General features: G+C 33.5%; 1 protein-coding gene across 5 annotated transcripts in view; it reads left to right on the top strand.

The window, feature by feature from the left end:
• Positions 1–19,671, top strand: part of Mod(mdg4) (Mod(mdg4)-heS00531) — a 540,681-nt gene that overhangs the window by 107,271 nt on the left and 413,739 nt on the right. The window contains 1 exon segment of one of the 5 annotated variants that reach the window (NM_001112758.1): positions 16,435–16,786. The exons of the other annotated variants lie outside the window; for them this stretch is intronic. Within the exon segment in view, the coding sequence (NP_001106229.1) occupies positions 16,435–16,628 (194 nt within the window). The 3' untranslated portion in view covers positions 16,629–16,786. 5 annotated transcript variants of the gene reach the window in all.

Here is a 19,671-nt window from a genome sequence, read left to right as displayed (position 1 = left end):
ACCCTTCGTATACCGAAAATCCAACGGATCATGACGAGCTGTATGAGCATTCACCGAATCGGTTTGTATGGGACTAACGCAACGAAATTGACTTGATGCGGATAATGTTTAAAAATCTCTTTTGCGAGTCGAAATATTCTAAAGAAGTATCAAATTTCTATTATTATTGTCTGAAATTATTCGCAGCTAAAAATTTGCTTTCACGCAAACTGGAAAATAATACGTGATATCAAAAGTGAATAGCCACGCTCACTGCCTTATATCGAAATTCAAATGTATTTATGTACATTGAAATACTAAACATGTAAGCTGATAAATAATGCTTTTGTGATTTTTAGTAACTTACGACACATCACGATTCGGGAAACCAGTTCTAGTGTATGAAGGCCAAAGGTTCAATTTACATAGTCAGTACAAAGGGGCTAAACAAAGATGGATTTGCACAAGAGTCGCGACCGGATGCAAGATGTCTATAACAACTTTGTACGAAAAAGTGATCGCTATTAAGAATTACCACAACCATTCTATGAGACGGAACGATCATATTATTTATTATCATGTATGAACCTTGCGTATATTGTGCTTAGTTTTGAGTTTATCTAACTTATTTTAGTTAGAGTTAGATATTGGATCGGGAGGATCCGAATTGACGTGTAGAGTTTCTACTTTTCTTACTGTCCCTCAGACCACATTTGATTTGTAACTGCCAAATGGAAGTAATAATGTCACATAAAAGAACACTCTGTATAAATAATAAATAATTCAGAACATATTACACACGATCATCTGGCCCCAAATCAAAATGGAGACCAGTCCATTTTTAGTTTTTTAATTTTATTAAAATAAAATAACAAAATTTAAATACGCACTGCACTAATTTGACACAATGAAAACAGTTTTTTTTAATGGGTTAAGATCCCATATCTGCTATTTCAATATCGAGACTACAAGAAAAAAAACCCACACAGAAAATTTAATGCTTAATGGTTACCAGCTTTCCATTAGGCCGGCCACAAACTTGTTCACTTATCGACGAAGTAAACTAGTAACAGTAAAATAACTTGGATTGTGCTTGCCTGCTTCACAAGCCATTGTTGGCTTATGACCTATAGTCTGCATAACAAGCGACCGATCTCCCGATATAAGATCATCTACATGAAAACCTCCTCAAGTACCGGTAACGGTTCACGACGAATCCGTCGCTTGCGACGAAGGGTTCAGCGAGTAAACTAACCCATAGACACAGCCCACTGAGTTTCTCCCTGGGTCTTCTCAGTGGGTCGCGTTTTCGATCCGGGGGTAGATTCTGCGAAGCACGGCCCTTGCTAGGGTCAGTGTTAGCAACGCCTCCTGGTTTGAGCCCTAAAACCTACACGTTAGGGTTACGCTGACATAGCCTCTCAAAGCTATCAGCTTAGGTAGGAAAAAAAACCATGTGCTCCAGAATGGTACACGCGGTATTCAGTATTCTAATTATTTGCACATCACAAAGAATTAGCTAAATTATGAATATCCGTGTTAAGCAGCACGCAGAAAACGATCGCGAATTAATCGCGTACTCGCACCTTTTAGAGAAAAAATGTTAAATAAAATGCAAGTGAACATGGAAATTGATTTGTTTCTTATAATTTTCAGTAACATTCGTCTCGTCACGGTACGGAAAACCGGTTTTAGTGTACGCTGGGCATAGATTCAATAAACACTGTAATTACAAAGGCGCGAAACAGAGATGGACTTGTACAAAAGTCGCGACCGGATGCAAGATGACTATAACTACTTTTAACGAAAGAGTGGTCGATATTAAGAATTATCACAATCATTCTCTGAAAAGGAACCATCAGACCTTCTACTCTCATTCATGAATCTTGCCTAATTTTCAAAGATTACCCGGATATATTTATTCTAATTCGGCAACACTATAGTCGACAGTAAAGCCGTGTGTGCTCAAGACGACGTATGTAGTATGTCTTCTTCACAAACTACGTTTGAGGCTTACAATATACACATGACTGGGGAGCACCGGATGCAACGAAGCGAATCAGCAAAGCATAGTTCACTCATACTACCAAGAACATCGCCTTTCATAGTTTACCGAGATCGTTTTTGCTACATAACATCCGGCTTTGGAATTAACTTCATGAAATCACCCCTTACTACACTTTGTGCGCACCACAGGGATATATCCTCCATATTATAAGTCCGTAGGTTCTCCCTATTCGGCTGTGTATTATCTATCAATCAGTGGAAGTATATTTTTATAAATGAAACAACAAAGTCAATAAAAGCCACTGGTTTCGCTTTGCCACCAGCCTGCCACTTATATTGATTTTCACAAGAGACAGTAAACGAAATGGAAAAAACTAACAAGACGGCCTGTAAAAAATCAGGATAGTAGGCAATAGTGTGATCTCAATAAACGTAAGGTATTAAATAATATTGTGATGCTTTGTTTAGTAAAAGAATTAAGTTTTTAAATAATGAAGTTTTTTCGAACCTATGATGTAAATTATGGCAAATAAATATATCGACGTTAAAGTTGACTTGAAAATGTAAAATGAATGTTTATTTAAAATAAAACTCTATTCATGAGTGAAAAAGACTATTATTTAACCTTGTTTATATTCTCATAACTCTTGGTCTGTGTAAAAATCTCAATTTAGAGATGTATTTCATGAGCATTGAATTTTGTAATCATAGTTTATAGACCCATGTTCGCCAAGTAGAAATAAACCTGACACTTTTACTGAGGCTTCAATTGGTGATTCAATTCAATTTGGTGATTCACCAAATGCTCCTGAATTTATTAGCAATAAAATGTCAATTTTGGTGTTTGAATTTAAACCAAGTCACTTATTTTATTGTACCTACTATGAATCTACTATTTATTAAAAGAGGTTCTTATTTCTACTCTCACATCATTCTAAATTACGAAAGTATGAATCATATATGTATGTCAGATTCAACTACAAAATTCACAAAAATTATGATTATCAAGGAAATCAAATTTGGCGGGCTGATCAAATATTTACAACGAACGCAAATGCACAATCATTACTTTTTTTATCACAAATTTTCTACTGTTATTACATTTTTCAGTAACTTTCGTGACGTCACGTTTCGGAAAGCCAGTTCTAGTGTACGAAGGCCATAGATTCAATATATATTGTAAATCCAAAGGTTTGAAAAAGAGATGGATTTGTACAAGAGTCGCAACTGGATGTAAGATGACTATTACTACTTTAGATGAAAGAGTCGTCGCTATTAAAAATTATCACAATCATTCTATAAAATGGAACGATGAGAACAGCCATTCCTATGTGTGAAATTTGCACATTTCAGCTCAGATACATATCCGAAACAATTTGATGAACCTGTGCAATGTATTGCGTAAAAGCATACCAGTCGACACTATGAAGTCCAATAACTGTCATTAATATGAACGTGATTTATACTTCTTTGAAAGGTTTTTCAAATGAAATATCTATTTTTAAATGGTCACCGAGGCACCAACAAAGTGAAATGTAATTTATTTCAACTTGCCAATATGTGTACATAGTTTGAATGTAAATATGTATTAAATGTCTAATAAACTTTTATTTAAATATTAATTGCACTCGAGTCCAAATACAATTTGTAAAAACAAATACATACAGCCAAATTCTATCTTTTTTTTAAATATTCCTTGAATACTACTATTTCTATAAATGGATTGAATGTAAATATGTATTAAATGTCTAATAAACTTTTATTTAAATATTAATCGTACTCGAGTCCAAATACAATTGTAAAAACAAATACATACAGCCAAAATTCTGTTTTTTTTTTAAATATTCCTTGAATACTACTATTTCTAGAAATGTTGATTGACAATAATTCCTTGGATACAATATAGTACAATTTGCAGATCTCGATATCTTACAAATAATAGTTAGCTCTATTAATTACATACTTTTCTTCACAAGCTTTCAAAACTAAACGAACAGATAGTATGTAGAACATAAGTATGTCAATAACTATCCACATAATAATGTCTGCTGCAATGAGGGGATCGTTTTAAGGAATTTTGTAATAAAGGCATTGTAGAAAAAGTAGAAGATATAAAAGCTTCATAGTAAATAACCCCTTTAAAATTATACAGCTTAATATAGGGTATTGTTATTTTCCAAACAAAAGTGCTCCGTAAAGGTCACGACCCCCAGCATTGAGGAACACGATGCAAGGGATATTATAGATTGTTTTCATAATGAAGTGTTCAGTACCAGCTTGTGATGTTATATGAATTCGAAGCGCAAATTTCCCATTTTAATGCATTGTATATTCAGAGGTACCCACATTCGGCGTATCAAGACGAGGAAATCCGGTGATTAATGTTGGAAAATACAGTTTCTACAGACTTAAAAGGGATACCGACGCCATTAAGCAGCGATGGGCTTGCACTAGATGCGCATTTGGTTGCAGGGCGGCCATCACGACTGTTCAAGACGAGATCGTCAAGTTCCAAAAGGAACATAACCATTAGATAATAAAACAATCAAGTCATATGTTGTTTTAATTGAAGTTAGTTTATGGTAATCTTTAGAATTTACCGCGTTCATGGTATTTATGCCATTATAGTAGTCTCTAAATACTACAGTTAGTAGATGGGAAAAGACATAAAAGGCTATTGTATTTTTAGTATTAGTATAAGCGGTGGCTAATTGTTTGGGGGCTCATAATAATATGATATTATTCTTTCAATGTAAAAGTCATTTGTGAACTTTTGTAACTGGTTAGGTTATTTAAAAAGATTCATTCCTCTGATTTGAACCTCGACGATCAGAACCTCTTAAATGTGATGAATATAAAATAACGCCTGACGATGAGCTAGCATTGTGGATAAAATGGGTGACGTTTACAAACTATTAATGTCTGTAGAACGAATGGCTACGTCTGCCACAAATCAATATTATATAACAGTGTGACGTGACAGCTGTCATTTTAGTGCACTCGAGATTTCGATATCATTCTACAAAACACTAAAATCTGGGATAACTGTTTTAAATCATTATTTTGTCAGAGAAGATAAAGATAATGCATGTTTTGGCCTTTGAGTCTTTGTAGAAAAAGTAAATGTTTAACAATTCAATGTTTTCATAAATACAGATTTTCCAACATTTGGTGTATCACCCCGAGGGAACCCAGTAATCATTGAGGGTGGACACACGTTCTCCAGGTTGAAACGACCCTATGACTCGATCAAGCAGAGATGGGTTTGCACGAAGTGCTACTTAGGATGTCGGGCGGCCATCATTACTGTTCAAGATGAAATTATTAAGTACAATAACACACATAATCACTAGATTCATGGTTACTGGCTTTAACTCTGCTTTCGAAGTAGGAGGACTGTGGGTGTAATGTAATAAAAGGATTGGAAAGTGATTGGCAGCAGTGACCCTCATTATACTAGCTTACTGTGAATATAAACTGTCATTTACTGGTGGTAGGACGTAAAGTAAGCCCGCATGGGTCGGTACCACTATCCTACCTATTTCGACCACGAAGCAATCATGCGTTCAGCTTCGCTACATAGAATATCCGTTAAATATATAATTAATTGAGACTCTTATTGAATATATAATTAATTATAATATATAATTAATGAAATATATAATTAATTGTAGGCAGCGGCTTGGCTCTGCCCCTGGCATTGCTGACGTCCATGAGTGACGGTGACCACTTACCATCAGGTGGGCCGTGCACTCGTCTGCCTATAAAGGCAATAAAAATAATAAAAACATGTTTCAAAGCGGCTAGTGGCATTCAAGTTGGGATATGGGAGCTTGTAACGAGGTGTGCCATAAACTGCATCCGTCTACGCAAAAAAGTTTAAACAAAGAAACTTAAAATTAACTTCTATAATTCTTCATCTTCTATACTTTCATAAATTAATTTACCCGTAGATACTATGTTGCTCAGGTAATTTGCACTCATGTCACTAGATTGTATTGATTTATGATTAATCATATGTTTACAAAAGGGATTTATGAATTTATTTAGTGACACCAAAAATGTTATATTTGTTTATACTTAATGACTAGTTCATAACAACGAATGTGTGATATTTCATACTCAATTAATAACTATTTACAATGATGTTCACGATGAAAATTATATTAATTGTTGAGTTAGAATTTAATATACAATTTTTAGGTAATTAATAAAATTTTAATAAAAATTGGTTGTTATTATTGATATTGAATTCAATTGTAAACATTTTCATTAATTTAATCTTGATGAAGTATTTTAAACATACTAGAGGTCCCGCAGTAGTCGAAATTCGACTATAATTAAGTAATTGGAATTGTAAGTTTGTACACTATTATGATTGTATTTTATACTTCTATAATCACAAATTTCGCCAAGGCTACACTATAAAAAAATATTAATAAAGACAAACAATAATTAATCTATTCTCAATTTGACAACAGACGTCAAAAACAAAAGTTGACAATAAACAGTATGCATGCGTGTGTGCGTCAAATACATAGTATGTACTGTGTGTAATGTTTTCTTTATTGATTTAATGTATCTTTTATGCATTATTTTAAAAAAATATTAGCATTGTGCACTTCTTCTCTATATTCTCTATAAGCGTGGAAAATTTCATGCTCCTCCGTCCCCGCAATTTTCGTAAAAAGGGATACAAAGTTTTTGCTTCACGTATTAATATATAGATTGCTTTGAAACATAAATATTTTTATTTTATTTTAGCGTTCTTTGGTCTGTAATCACAAACGCCATCGAAGCGCCGTCTTCGTTCACATTGATGGTTCCAATACACCTGTGCAATACACGGACTGACTGTAGTCTGGCATTAGTTAATATGCACAAATTAGGCAATAGCGATGCCACGAAGTATCTGGTTTGTTATAATTGCTCATGTGTTTGTAATCAAGAGATCAAATAGTAATTAAGAGTACGTTTAAATTTAGCCAGGGTTCCGCAGGATAGTGTCCTGTTACAGAGCCTGTACGCTCTTTAGACAAACGTTATTCCTACGCTTGCGCGAGTAACTTCGCGCGAAGGCGTGAAGTTTGCGCAATATGCCGACGACAGTGCTTAACACACGTCATCTGCATTCCACTCAGCGGCCATCTCGAGTATGCAGTAGATGCTTCAATGATTGGATCGGTAGGGGTCACGATCGCCTTTTTTTCGCGGCGGATCCCAAACGAGGTGTCCGCGCCTAGGGGGCATGCGGGGTATGTGCGACTTGACTGTATGCAGATGTTGGGAGCAGACCAAGGATGTATTAGGGCCCTACCCACCAAACGAATCTCCTTGCACTCTCACAGCCGACGGCCGGTCTCCGCCCGGGGCTAGAACCCAGGCAGAGTAGGGGATTATCACGGTCAACACTACAACCAGATCCGCCACCCCTAGGACGCCCAACTGACGGTTCGCAGAGGCGGTAGTTGAAGATTCTACGTGGGACCTTTCGGTCCGGCCGCCCTAGACGATGCCGCTGGTGTCCCGGAATATCCCGCTGAACGATAACCAGTCTGTCAGGTCGGAACGCGATACACCACCAACCGGTTGCTCTTAAGGGGAGGTCACCTTGTACGTGGATTGAAGCCGGGCGTAAGGCCTTATCCGTTCCTAGGCTCGGCGGCGTTGCGTCGGTCCGGAGAGGCATGAGCTCGCTATCTACAAGACATAATGTCCGTTCCCATATAATTATAATAATAATATTGGCCTGGTATCACTTCACGTATTTTGCATTTTGTACCTGAATAAAAACAGTCATATTAAAGTTATTGAAATACACTTTGTCTCTTGAATTGGAAATATCATGTCTTATAAAGAATTACTAGATGATTACGGTATTTTTTTTTTTGATAAATTGTGTTTTTTTTGAAATTATTTTTAAATATGAATTACATATTGATAAAATGATGAAATATTCCTAGATCGTTTAGGCATTTTTAAGTAAACACGTGATTTAAAAAGACACAAATAATATAAATAAACAATTCATTTTCTTGGTCTAACCTTAAACCAAACACTCATTGGCTTCGGGTTGCTTAACAACGCCATCTGCTGAAGTAGCTTTAGTGTTATTGTGTCTTTAAAGCAGTTAGTTGCTCTCAATTAAGAAAAACAGTATTATTATTCGCCAATCGAAAAAGGTGATTATTGAAAACACGAATAAAACATTTTTCATAGATCAATTTATCACCCCCGAAATCCCCTGTATACTAAATTTTATCAAAATTGTTGGAGCCATTTCCGAGATTCAGATTAAATATAATAATAATAATTTGATGTGGCTATAAAATTATTTGTTTCAACTTTGTTTTCAGACAAATGCGTTTTCGTAATGTCAAAGCTTGGTAATCCGATGATTTTATACCAAGGCTTCAAATTTAGCTTCCACAAGCGGAGCAGTAGCGGTGTCAAGAAATACTGGTACTGTAGTAAAAGCAACTGCAGAGCTACAATTGTCACTGTGGAGGAAGCTATGATTAAGTTCATGAATGAACACAGTCATTTGTAAAAAAAATTGTATTTCAGACCTTAATGTAGTTATCTCAAGAGTACTTTAATACAGCTATCGCTCAGAACGGAATGCATAAATGAAATAATAGAAAGGGATAGATAGATGGCTGGCTGGCTTACAATATACCCCACCATTTAGTATGTGGTTTTTCATACATAGATCAATATCTCAACAATTAAGAGATTCTGGAAAATTCAAGACAAGAATAAGAGAGAGAAAGATGAAAAAAGGCCAGTTTATGAAAAAATAAAAATAAAGGATTTTTCGGTTTTTTGTTCTGTAATTTTTAGATCTCCTATGGTCGAGAGCTTCTACGCTTGAGAGTTAATTTGAAAATATCCACTAATGCCGTGATATGTTTATGAAGTTGGAAGTTACCAGCACAGAATGCAAAGTTTCCATATTGTTATAAGTTTATTAGACAGTTATAATTGAATGTGATTTTAATGTGGGGTCTTCAAATAAAAGTTTTCATTTTGATATGTGAAAAAAACGGATATATTTCTCATAAAAATTATCTGATGATTATTTAATTGTACAAGGACCATATTGTTTGCATGATTTTCTTTATCCCCAATTCGCACATTTACAGTTACAGTATGTCCTCGACAACTTCACGAGTTTCATTTTTGAGTCTTGAATCTAATGTGAGTCTTTTGTATAGATCTTATCTTTCACGTAAATCGCAAGGTCTTGGTCATCAGTTCGGTGCATTTGAAGGACCCAATAACCAAAGACACGACATTATGACACGGTCAGTAGGCGTGAGTTGTACTTTGGTCTTTATATAAATTACGGTGTAATGGCGTTAGTGGAATGTCCAATTCCAAAGATGGATGAAAAATGGACAAACTTTGATTTTCCTCAACACTGAGAGCTACGACAGCAATATTCTTATTTGCTCCTGAGTGACGTGCATAAGTTAGATACGTGACATTACTAACTGCTGGCCGAGAAGGCTTCTTATATCTAGTCTTATATCTAGTTCAGGCGTAGGTGGCAAACTTCACAACAAGCCGCACTCCTCTCTGACGGCCTCCCTCCTCGTGCATTGATGTAATGATGATGAACCATTTACTACCACTCTTATCTGGTGATTCCACCTCTGGCTTTACTATGATCTAAAAGTGCTTTAGTATTTCGAACTGCGATCGCGACATTTTTACGATATTTTTAGTGATTTTTAACAATTTATTTCGTTGTTGAATCGTATATCGTTCCATTTTTATTAAAGGTGTGGTTTTTACTGGTTATCCGCAAATAGTAATAGCTTGACTCGAAAACTGTTTAGTGAAGAGATATTCAAAATGAAACATCTTATTGGAACACACTGTATAATTATAGACTCGTTAAGCTTAATAACATTTTGTCTGTAAGTATTACGAACAACTAGATATTACATATTGGAGATACAGGTGTTTAACATTGGAATACCCTTCATAATGGTCTCTGATATTTGGCTCTAGAAATAAGTGAAGGAAGGCAGTGAATAATGTTTAGTCAAGAAAATTATTTATTTAGTGCGTAATTACAATTTATTCCTTGTTTATGTACTATATAGGTTTTTAATAAAACAATAAATGCCACAGAATCTTTGAATTTAATTTCGAGTTTAATAAGTTGCTCTAAAAGTGAGGTTTTATTTATTCCAGGAATAGTTACGGAGTTTATATCTCTTTCGATCGTTCTCGACTGAGTACAAATGGAAAAATATTATGCACATATAAATAGTATAAGAGCATGTTAAAAAAAGGTTAATATTAAAATTAAGAAGTCTTTATTTTGTAATCCATGTAGTGTTATTAGTGTTATTACAAATAAAAATTCTAGTATTTGCTACCATAAAATATATTAATTGAAGTAAAACTCGAGCGGTATATTTAATTTATTATCACTAGGTAAAACAAACGTGACACATGTATAACGATTTAAATATTTGCAGGTGCGTACATGACGATGACCCCGCATGGCAATCTCATCATAGAACTGGAAGGAATACGATATTATTCGAGTCACAAGAAGAGCAATATTAATTCAACAAAGAAAGTTTACCGATGCTACCGCTGGGACCGGGGATGTAGGGCGAGCCTTACTACCATTGACAATATGATCGTTAGATTCAAGAATACTCATTGCCATGCATAAGTAATTCTTGACTAATAAATAATTATACGTATTAGTTGAAAAATCTGTTTTGTGCTGTCCGTTTTGAATCTTTTGAACTGTATGTAGTTAATCTCTGCCCGCACCGGTAGATATCACTATGCTTCTTGTTTCTTCTACAATATTAAGTATTCATGCATTTCGATTTGAAGACTATGACAGCCTTTACCTCTACATTTACTTGGTGTAACGGTCTGTCAAAACACAATCGCGTGAGCTGTGAGTTCGTCTTTCTATGCAAAAACTATGCCATCATTATCTTATTTCAAAGTTATAGTAACTGTATATTTAAGTAAATTTTCATATTAAGTACCTAAAATGATCTTTATTTTTAAACTGGCAAGGGATAGGCTTTAGAATTAGTATTTTCTTTAAAAATCAACAAATCGAGTATTATATTGTATTCATAATTATAAATAAGTAAATTTAACGATGTGCTACATTTAAAGTTGAATGTCTTAATAAAAAAAGCACAATAATCGAACTGTACGTATAGACTAGAAAGTTTTTATTAGTAAATTGAATGTAGAAACTGTGGCATTATGTAAAAAGTGCAAAAATATGGTGTAAAGTAAATTTTAGCATGGCGTATGTTAGATGTTGTTATTATATGATTTCTCTAATAATGTTTTTTAAATTATGTGATCTGTTGACTGAATTGGTAACATTAGCTGATAACGGTGGTGTTGAATTTTAATAGTTTTTCAATAAAACAGTGCATGCTAGTTAAGTAAATTTTATTGAGGACAAAAAATATGTATTTGCAAATTTTTTATTTGCAAAAATTTCATGCACTCAGGTTTGGTTAATTTAAATTAAATTAAAATGGTGAATACTCAACTGATTTGTATTTGTTTAGTTCGACAATAAAATAATATAACTTATTATGTAAATAAAATGTGTATCAATAAAATTTTGAATTGATTTTATTTGTTGCGGCTTACTCTCATCGATAGGTCCCAAAGGTTTGGTTAGATACATTGCGCATGCTTGCTTTTCTTTTCTAAATCCTCAAGCGGTCATTTCTATCTTGTTTATAATTTGCAGGACAAATTCGCATCATTCCTTTTTCAGGTTAGTTAATAAGCATATCACAGGTATCAATTCTATTCTATGTTGATTTACGGATATTTTAGATACAAACTGAAACAATATAAAGATGTTCTAAAATAAATAGAATTTTATACGTCTTTGAGTCAATTTACACAAAATACATTAAACTTGAAAAATAGTTAATTAATAATTATTATTTATTGAAAAATGAACGAAAATGGAGAGAGTACACATTAGATTAAATATGATGCATAACAAATTATAATTTTCCTTTCTCACTTTAGTTTTGTGAACTGTAATAATTAATTGACAATGTATTGTGAACTGGAATGAAACATTGACAGTTATGTTTGATAATAGCTATTATACTTTTAAAGTATATTCGTATATATTTTCGTTTCAGTGCCCAAATTCATTCTTTCATCGAAGGGAAATATAAACATAGAATTAGACGGCTATCGGTTCTATACGAATAAACGTGTCGGCAATCGTAGAAATTGGTGGTGTGTTAAATATTCTAGCCGATTTCGTTGCAAAGCTAGCATCATTACCTTAGACAACCGTATCTTAAAATCATCAAAAACTCATACACATTGAATAATAGATGATCAGGATAAAAAGCCGTGAGCCGCTGAATTAGTGTATGATTAAATAAAATAAAAATGCTGTCGATTTTAATGTTGATTCAATCAAGTGTGATTTTTACGAGTTAAATGTAAGCCTTATCGCTAATAAACTATTTCAAAACAAAAAAAATATCATGTCGATTTGTTGATCCTTTAACTCCTGTTATCGTAATTTAAATTTAATTTAAATTTTAATTTAAGTGCTTTAAGGTGAGGACGACAGAATGTAACAGTATTTAATTTCAAAATTTTGCTCCTTTAAATCCTGAAACTTTTTCTTGGTTTGCAAAGTATCAGCCATACTTTTTAAAATACTTGAATAAGCATAACTAGAATTCACCCAATCTTCTCAATTCGGCCATAATTACTGACAGCTCATGATTAATTTTGACACATATATTTTCTCTCTTGTTTTGTTATTGACATTAATTTTGTAAATATGAGAAGAACGACCGTTTCCGATTTTATGTTTTGATACCACTAAAACTCATTAGTACTCAAACTCAATGGTAATAAACAAAAAAATAAAAATTTATTGACAAACATTCAATCTTGAAACTAATTTTTTGTTTTGTTTTAGTGGCCAAATTTGTTCTCTCATCAAAAAGAAATATAAATATAGAACTGAATGGATACCGGTACTACATGAAGTGCCGAGATGGCAATCGTCGGAAGTGGCTCTGCGTGAAATGTTCCAGTAGAAATTGCAGAGCCTTTGTCAATACTATAGACAATCGTATCGTCAAGATACGTGACGAACATACGCATTAAATTCTGTACTAATATTGCAATCTTTATGCCGCAAATGCGTCTGTATGTAGCAGAGAAGTTACGCGTAAATATGCCAAAGAGTATGTATGCAATGTAATACATACGCAATGTTTAAACTTGTATTTTTTGTTCTTTTTTTTGTATTGTTTTGTTTTGTTGTATATTGTATGTTTTGTTATATTTTAAAATGTCAAGACAATGGAACAGTTCGTTCAAGTATTTTCTCTCGATTTTATGACTACTGACAACTGCTCTATTACATTTGATCTTATTTCTAACAGATGCTAACACGATTTTATTCAGAAACAATGTCTTTAATCTGATTTTTGTTTTTAAAAAAGATCATCAGTTTTCTCAACGAGTTTTTCGAACTTAAACTAAATCCTTTTTTTTTATTGCTTAGATCGGTGTGAAAAGGTAATCGGCCCACCTGGTGTTAAGTGGTGGTTAAATATCGTAATGCTACGTACTCTTTGCTATATTGTAAGATAAATTTTAGATCCGGTTTTTTTAAGTTTTTGAGATTATTACTTATTTTTTTATGTTTGAAAATGCTCTTAACTAAAATAAACAAATACCAAAGATTAATATAAATACGGAGTGCGAATCTAAATATAATACCAAATATGCGGAATTTATCGTTATATGTACGTACGTACGCAAAAAAATGTTTGTAATTGTAAATTGGGAAAAAATCATTTTTTTATTTGCTCATTTCCATTATCTATAGAATTAACTATATCGAGGGGTGAAAGGATATTTGGTTTAAGCGACATTTTTGCAACTTTACAGGAGAGCCATTTAAATGTTAAATATTTTTTTTTTGCTTAGATAGGTGGACGAGCTCACAGCCCACCTAGTGTTAAGTGGTTACTGGAGCCCATAGACATTTACAACGTAAATTCGCCACCCACCTTGAGATATAAGTTCTAAGGTCTCAAGTATAGATACAACGGCTGCCGCACCCTTCAAACCGAAACGCATTACTGCTTCACAGCAGAAATAGGCGGTTTGGTGGTACCTATCCGCACGAACTGACAAGAGGTCTTACCATTAGTAATTACGCAAAATTCGGAAAAAAATACCATTACAAAAAAACTTCTTCAGCTATTTATATGGGGTAAACCTAATTGAAGTTTAACTAAAAACATCGAACTGTTAAGGCTAATACCAAATAAAACGGACATTTAATAACAAAGATAAATGTTGTGTATTGAGCGAAATGTCGCTTAAAGCAAATAGTCTTTCGCCCCTCGATATGTTACAGAAAGGAGATGACAGGCAGGACTGACTGCTCATGCTCGAATCATCAACTGAACAGTTATTGTAGTCCCACACTGCTAGGCATGTGCTGTGAACAGTGGTCGGAGTAGGTAGAATGATTTTATACGCAATTGCGTCAAGATATTATAACGTGGACATGCCATTTTATCCATAATAATATTTTTTTTAACTTGAAAAAAAAAACCTCATCGGATACAATTTCTATAGTTATGAGATAAAGTAACAAAAAGCCCTGTCTTAGTTTTGTCTCATACTGACAAGCGTCATTTCTAATTCAACAGAAAGGGACAAAATAACTATTCCAAGGCGTTTTTGTATAAAATAAAATAATGATTTCTTTGACCCTTAGCTAGCACTGATAGCGTAGATTAATATTATTAATACGTTTTTCACCTTAAACACAGATTCATGCTAATTTCAAAATTCCGGAACAAATATCACAATAAATATGAAGTTCCGGTATTTTGGCGGCATATCCATATTATCCTCTACCTTTGACGTCAAAGACCTTAAATCAATCTACCTACTCCGACCTCTAGTTATGACCGTTCAGATATTGTTTTTTTTTTACTCGTGGAACTTGTCGAACATTTCGACGTGATACTTAGTCCGTAAGATCAGACCGCTGAGTTTCTCGCCGGATCTTCTCAGCGGGTCCCATTTCCGATCCGGTAGTAGAAGCACTCGCCAAGTGGTTCTGCTTGAGTTGATAGGCTTCCTATGGAGCCGCTCAGGCATTAACCACGTTCACTCACCCGTCCTGGTGAAACTGGGAGGGTCACCGAACCACCAGCTATTCGTCCATAAAAAAAAAAGTTAAGTCTTTATTAAGGTTTTTTATATTTTATTTAACTTTATTCATTATTGGGGTTTACTTTTTGAGCTTGAGCTTTTATTAATTTATCGAGTTTATATCATTCAGTGATTAAATTATATTTATCATCTAATGTTGTACCTATATAAATAAATGTATACAGAATGGAGATGACGGTGACGCCATTAAAGAAAACATAGAATGTACTAGTCTTGAATACTAAATACTAAAAAAATACTAAAAGTACTAAGTAGTGAATACTAAAAAAGTACAAAACAAATCGAAGTCATTAGAAAAAAAATTTAGGAAATGACGAAAGGTCACATACCACATATGATATATCCAAAATATGATCCTGACCCTTCAATTATTTTTGTTTGTACGGCTTTTAAAATATTATACGATATACTCGTGCATGTATGTGGTTCGATTTAAGTCGAGACCGTCGTCCTCATCTTGTATATTAAAGTATATAAGGGTAGTCTGAAATGTGATAAACGTGATACAGGGTGTCTATAAATGTGCCGTATTGTTAAATTTGATGATATATAATATTTTTAATAAACTTTTGGTGTTCAGCGTGTGTCTTATTTGATGAGTCTTGAAAAATACACAAAACTATGAAATTAGATTTCTATGCAGATTAAACAAGGCACGTTACGAGTTAGTCTCCAACGTCCACTTTCTTAACCATTGAATACGCGTTAATTAGGTTTTTCTTAAAAAGGGTTAAATTTTTTGGAGCATAAGAATTCTTTTAAAAATAATTCGACTTATTCTGTAAAGAGAAGTGATATGTTTTAAATAAAAACATAATTTAATTTTACCAATAAAGTTGTTTCATTTTTCATATTAAATCATGTGAAACAGCCTAATGAATTTTTATTTAACTTGACTCAATAAAAACTAATCATACACAGATTTCCATAACAATACGGTTCATGGATTTCTACTAAAGATTTAGAAACTTCTTAGGAAGTTAATATGTTAATTTCTAAAAATTTTAAGTGCTTAAATTCACTTTTCTAGTCGATAATAATTACTGGTATCGATACCAATATTTTTTTTAACGATTCCTTTTGTAATCTACGAGTATACGATAGTCAAGTGCTACATTTAATTCCGTGATATTCTAAATATTTATATGTTCCTATATTAATTAAATTTGATATGTTAATTTTTAGACCCATTCTTCGGAACCTCGTGCCGTGGCCGACCGGTAATTGTGTATCAGAATTACCGGTTTCATTTGCACCAGAAATACGGAGAGAAAACCTCATGGAGGTGCGCCAAATGGAGGAACGGATTCTGCAGATCTTCGATAGTTACGTTCGAAGACATCATTGTAAAACTAGGAAAACCTCACAATCACGACTAAATATTATTCACAAACCAACAAGCAAACTAAACACCCCTGCACTCGTCGAGGTAGGAGGAGCTACCGTGCTCAACACTCTAATCAGTTACCATTTTCGTACCTTCAGGGTCCTGAATGTATCCGTCAGTGGATACGAAATCAGTATTCCACTACGTGTGTGTATAAAATGTTACACTATGTTTAGAGATTACTATAAAATCAAAGCTAAATAATTTACATCACTCTTTTCTGGATGTTATCGTTAATAACAATATCTATATTTAAATGAATCTGTAATTATTAGGAAACGTCGTCTGATTTATGCCATGCTTAATGTGGACGTGGTCTTCATTTTTGAACCTTTGTAGTCACTGGGACCCGCTGCCTCCAGAAGGCTCTTGACCAGCCACATTGGGAATCCGTAAGCAGACGTGTATTCGAGCGTTAACTACATTCCGTCGCTATTAACAATTGTACTAAGCTACCTGTGTGTGTACTGATAAGTAAACTTTAAGATTGACAAGTAATCATACTTTAGCTATAAGTGTTTAAGAGTTGTTTCAAACTTTCGCGGCTTTTTGCATTTTAAACATTTTTTAACGGGTTCAGTTCACGATTTTCGCACTACCCGCACATTAGATTTGCATTTAGAATGTGTCTACCAATAACCATGGCACTTGCAATAGCATCGTAATATCGAGAACTCATTAAATGTAAACGTGATAAGTGCCCGTTAAATAATAGTTTCTTTTTTAAATGCATTGTATTTGTGGAAGAAACACAGTACTGTTTTAAAAATATGGACATTTTAAATTTATTTCATGAGATTAATATTAGGAATAAGCAGATGACAATTTCTTGTATGTCAACAATGTACTTTACCAAGGTAAGAAACTACCAAATATTTAACTCTACGAGTCTACATCTAAGATCTGTAAATGTAATACTTCATAATAAATAATAAATAATTTAAATGTCATCTGATTTATCATTATTATTTTACATAAAGAAAAAGTGGTGACTTTTGATGTGAAAAAAGAGTATCATTATTTGAATGAGTTTACTGTCATTTTGTTAATTTATTTTTTAACAGGACTAAAGGAAGCTCAAGGTTCAGTATATTTTCATTAACCTTCAGTGGAAAAGGGTTGTGAATAATTAATGACTTGGTTTTTTCTCAGGTGCTATATATTCGATGTCGAGGTATGGCAAACCGGTATTGATCGTCGGCGACCAAAAGTACCATATCCACAAGGCGATCGGTCCCAAGTCCTTTTGGAGGTGCGAGAAATGGCGAAGGGGGAAGTGCAGGACAACGATCACAACATTTTCTAATTCCGTTATAAAAATGAACAAACCACACAATCATTCATAAATGTACTTGTTTCTCAGTTTACTTAAGCTGGTAGACCAGAAAGTAACTAATTTAAATTAACTCTACCACCAACGTTTCCTGCTATGTTCTAATAATTCATAAATACTCTACTTACCACTTTTCTTTTTACCTCAGGAAGGAGAGGTGTCTTACAGCAACCATTACTGTTTTAAGCCCCCAATGAGTTTCTCGCCGGATTCTCTCGGTGGTACATTCTGCGATGCATTGTTCTTGCTAGGACTAGTGCTAGCAAATTCTCTCAGGTTGAGCCCGTGAGCTCACTTACCCTTACGACCGTAGCTAGAATAGCTTTTTAGGCTACCAGTTTAAAAAAACTGTTTTACATCTACATATATATGTAATGAAAAACTTTTATTATTTCAAACTCTTTAGTTTTAAAAAAGGACTTTTCTTCAATGTTATTCAGTTAAGTCTGTCATTGAGTAAAAAGAGAGTTTAGTTTTTTATAGTTAATGAATACTGTTTACTGTTTAATTTTTAACCCTTCCTCTAATTTTAAAAGAAATTAAGGACTTTAAATATTGTTTTCTTATTATACATATAACGGAAAACGCAAGCCTTTATTTAAGCCTTTTATTGTTTATACATTATGAAATACTGATGATGAAATAATCGTTTGTGTTTCTTCGTAATCTATAGAATTTTAACACACAATAACATTTTGAAGACATAGTAAAATTGAAGATGTTAGTAATGGAAGTACTTACTGTTACTGTAACATAATATACAATGTACAAAACATAAATTAAAATTTCAAAATTAAAGGCAGGTCGGGTTTTTTTCAAAAATTGCTTTAGTAGGTACAGATTCGTTTGATTTTTTTTTTGGGATTTTGGCTTATTTTATTATTTAAAGAAAACTTAACTAAAAATTGTGACATTTCCATGATGCCCCAGAACCAATTACACTTTGAAAATTGAGATAACGAACACGGAACCTTATTAATCTAATCGCGAGAAAAGTTAATTGAATAATAATATATTGAAATGGAATTGTATCAGTTCACGTGAAGCTTTAAAAGTATTTTACTACTGTTTATTACCGAAGCCTATCTTGAATCTTTTCTTGTTGTTTTTAGTTATTTATATCTATTTTATAATGATTCTTAACATACCTTAATCTTGCAAAATGACAAACGTTAAAAAATAAATGTTACAGAAGTTTTTGTTTTCATTATTATGAAAAAACGTAAACAATTTTCTAGTACTGAAACCGAGGTTTTACAATGAGTATGATTATTAGCATTTTTTGCTACCGAAGATCAACAAACGAGCTTCATGTCCAACGGGTGTGAAACGATTAACGGAGTCAATAAACATTTTAATAAACTCGATCGTTTAGACTTGACCACATAATAAAGTGGATGTTGATACCGAATCAGTTCATAATACGCCTTAAACTATTTTATCACATCGTTAATGGATATTTAGGTATGTATTTGTTAATGAGAAATAAAAAAAAAATCGTATAATTTCGCAGATGTAGTCTGGACCCAGTCTAGGCAAGGCAGGCCGATGCTGCAGATGGGATGCTATCGATTCTACCAGCACAGCAGCTATAAGACCAGCAAATCCAGGTGCTACTGGATCTGCAATAAATGGTGCAATGGCTGCAGGGCGTCCATAACGACATTCAACGATGAAATTTGGAAAATGAACAGTTTACATA

The sequence above is a fragment of the Bombyx mori genome, chromosome 6, assembly GCF_030269925.1.
Source record: "Bombyx mori chromosome 6, ASM3026992v2".
Lineage (NCBI taxonomy): Eukaryota > Metazoa > Arthropoda > Insecta > Lepidoptera > Bombycidae > Bombyx > Bombyx mori.
The sequence above is the reverse complement of the archived record's forward strand: the minus strand, read 5'-3'. Positions and strand labels throughout refer to the sequence as shown.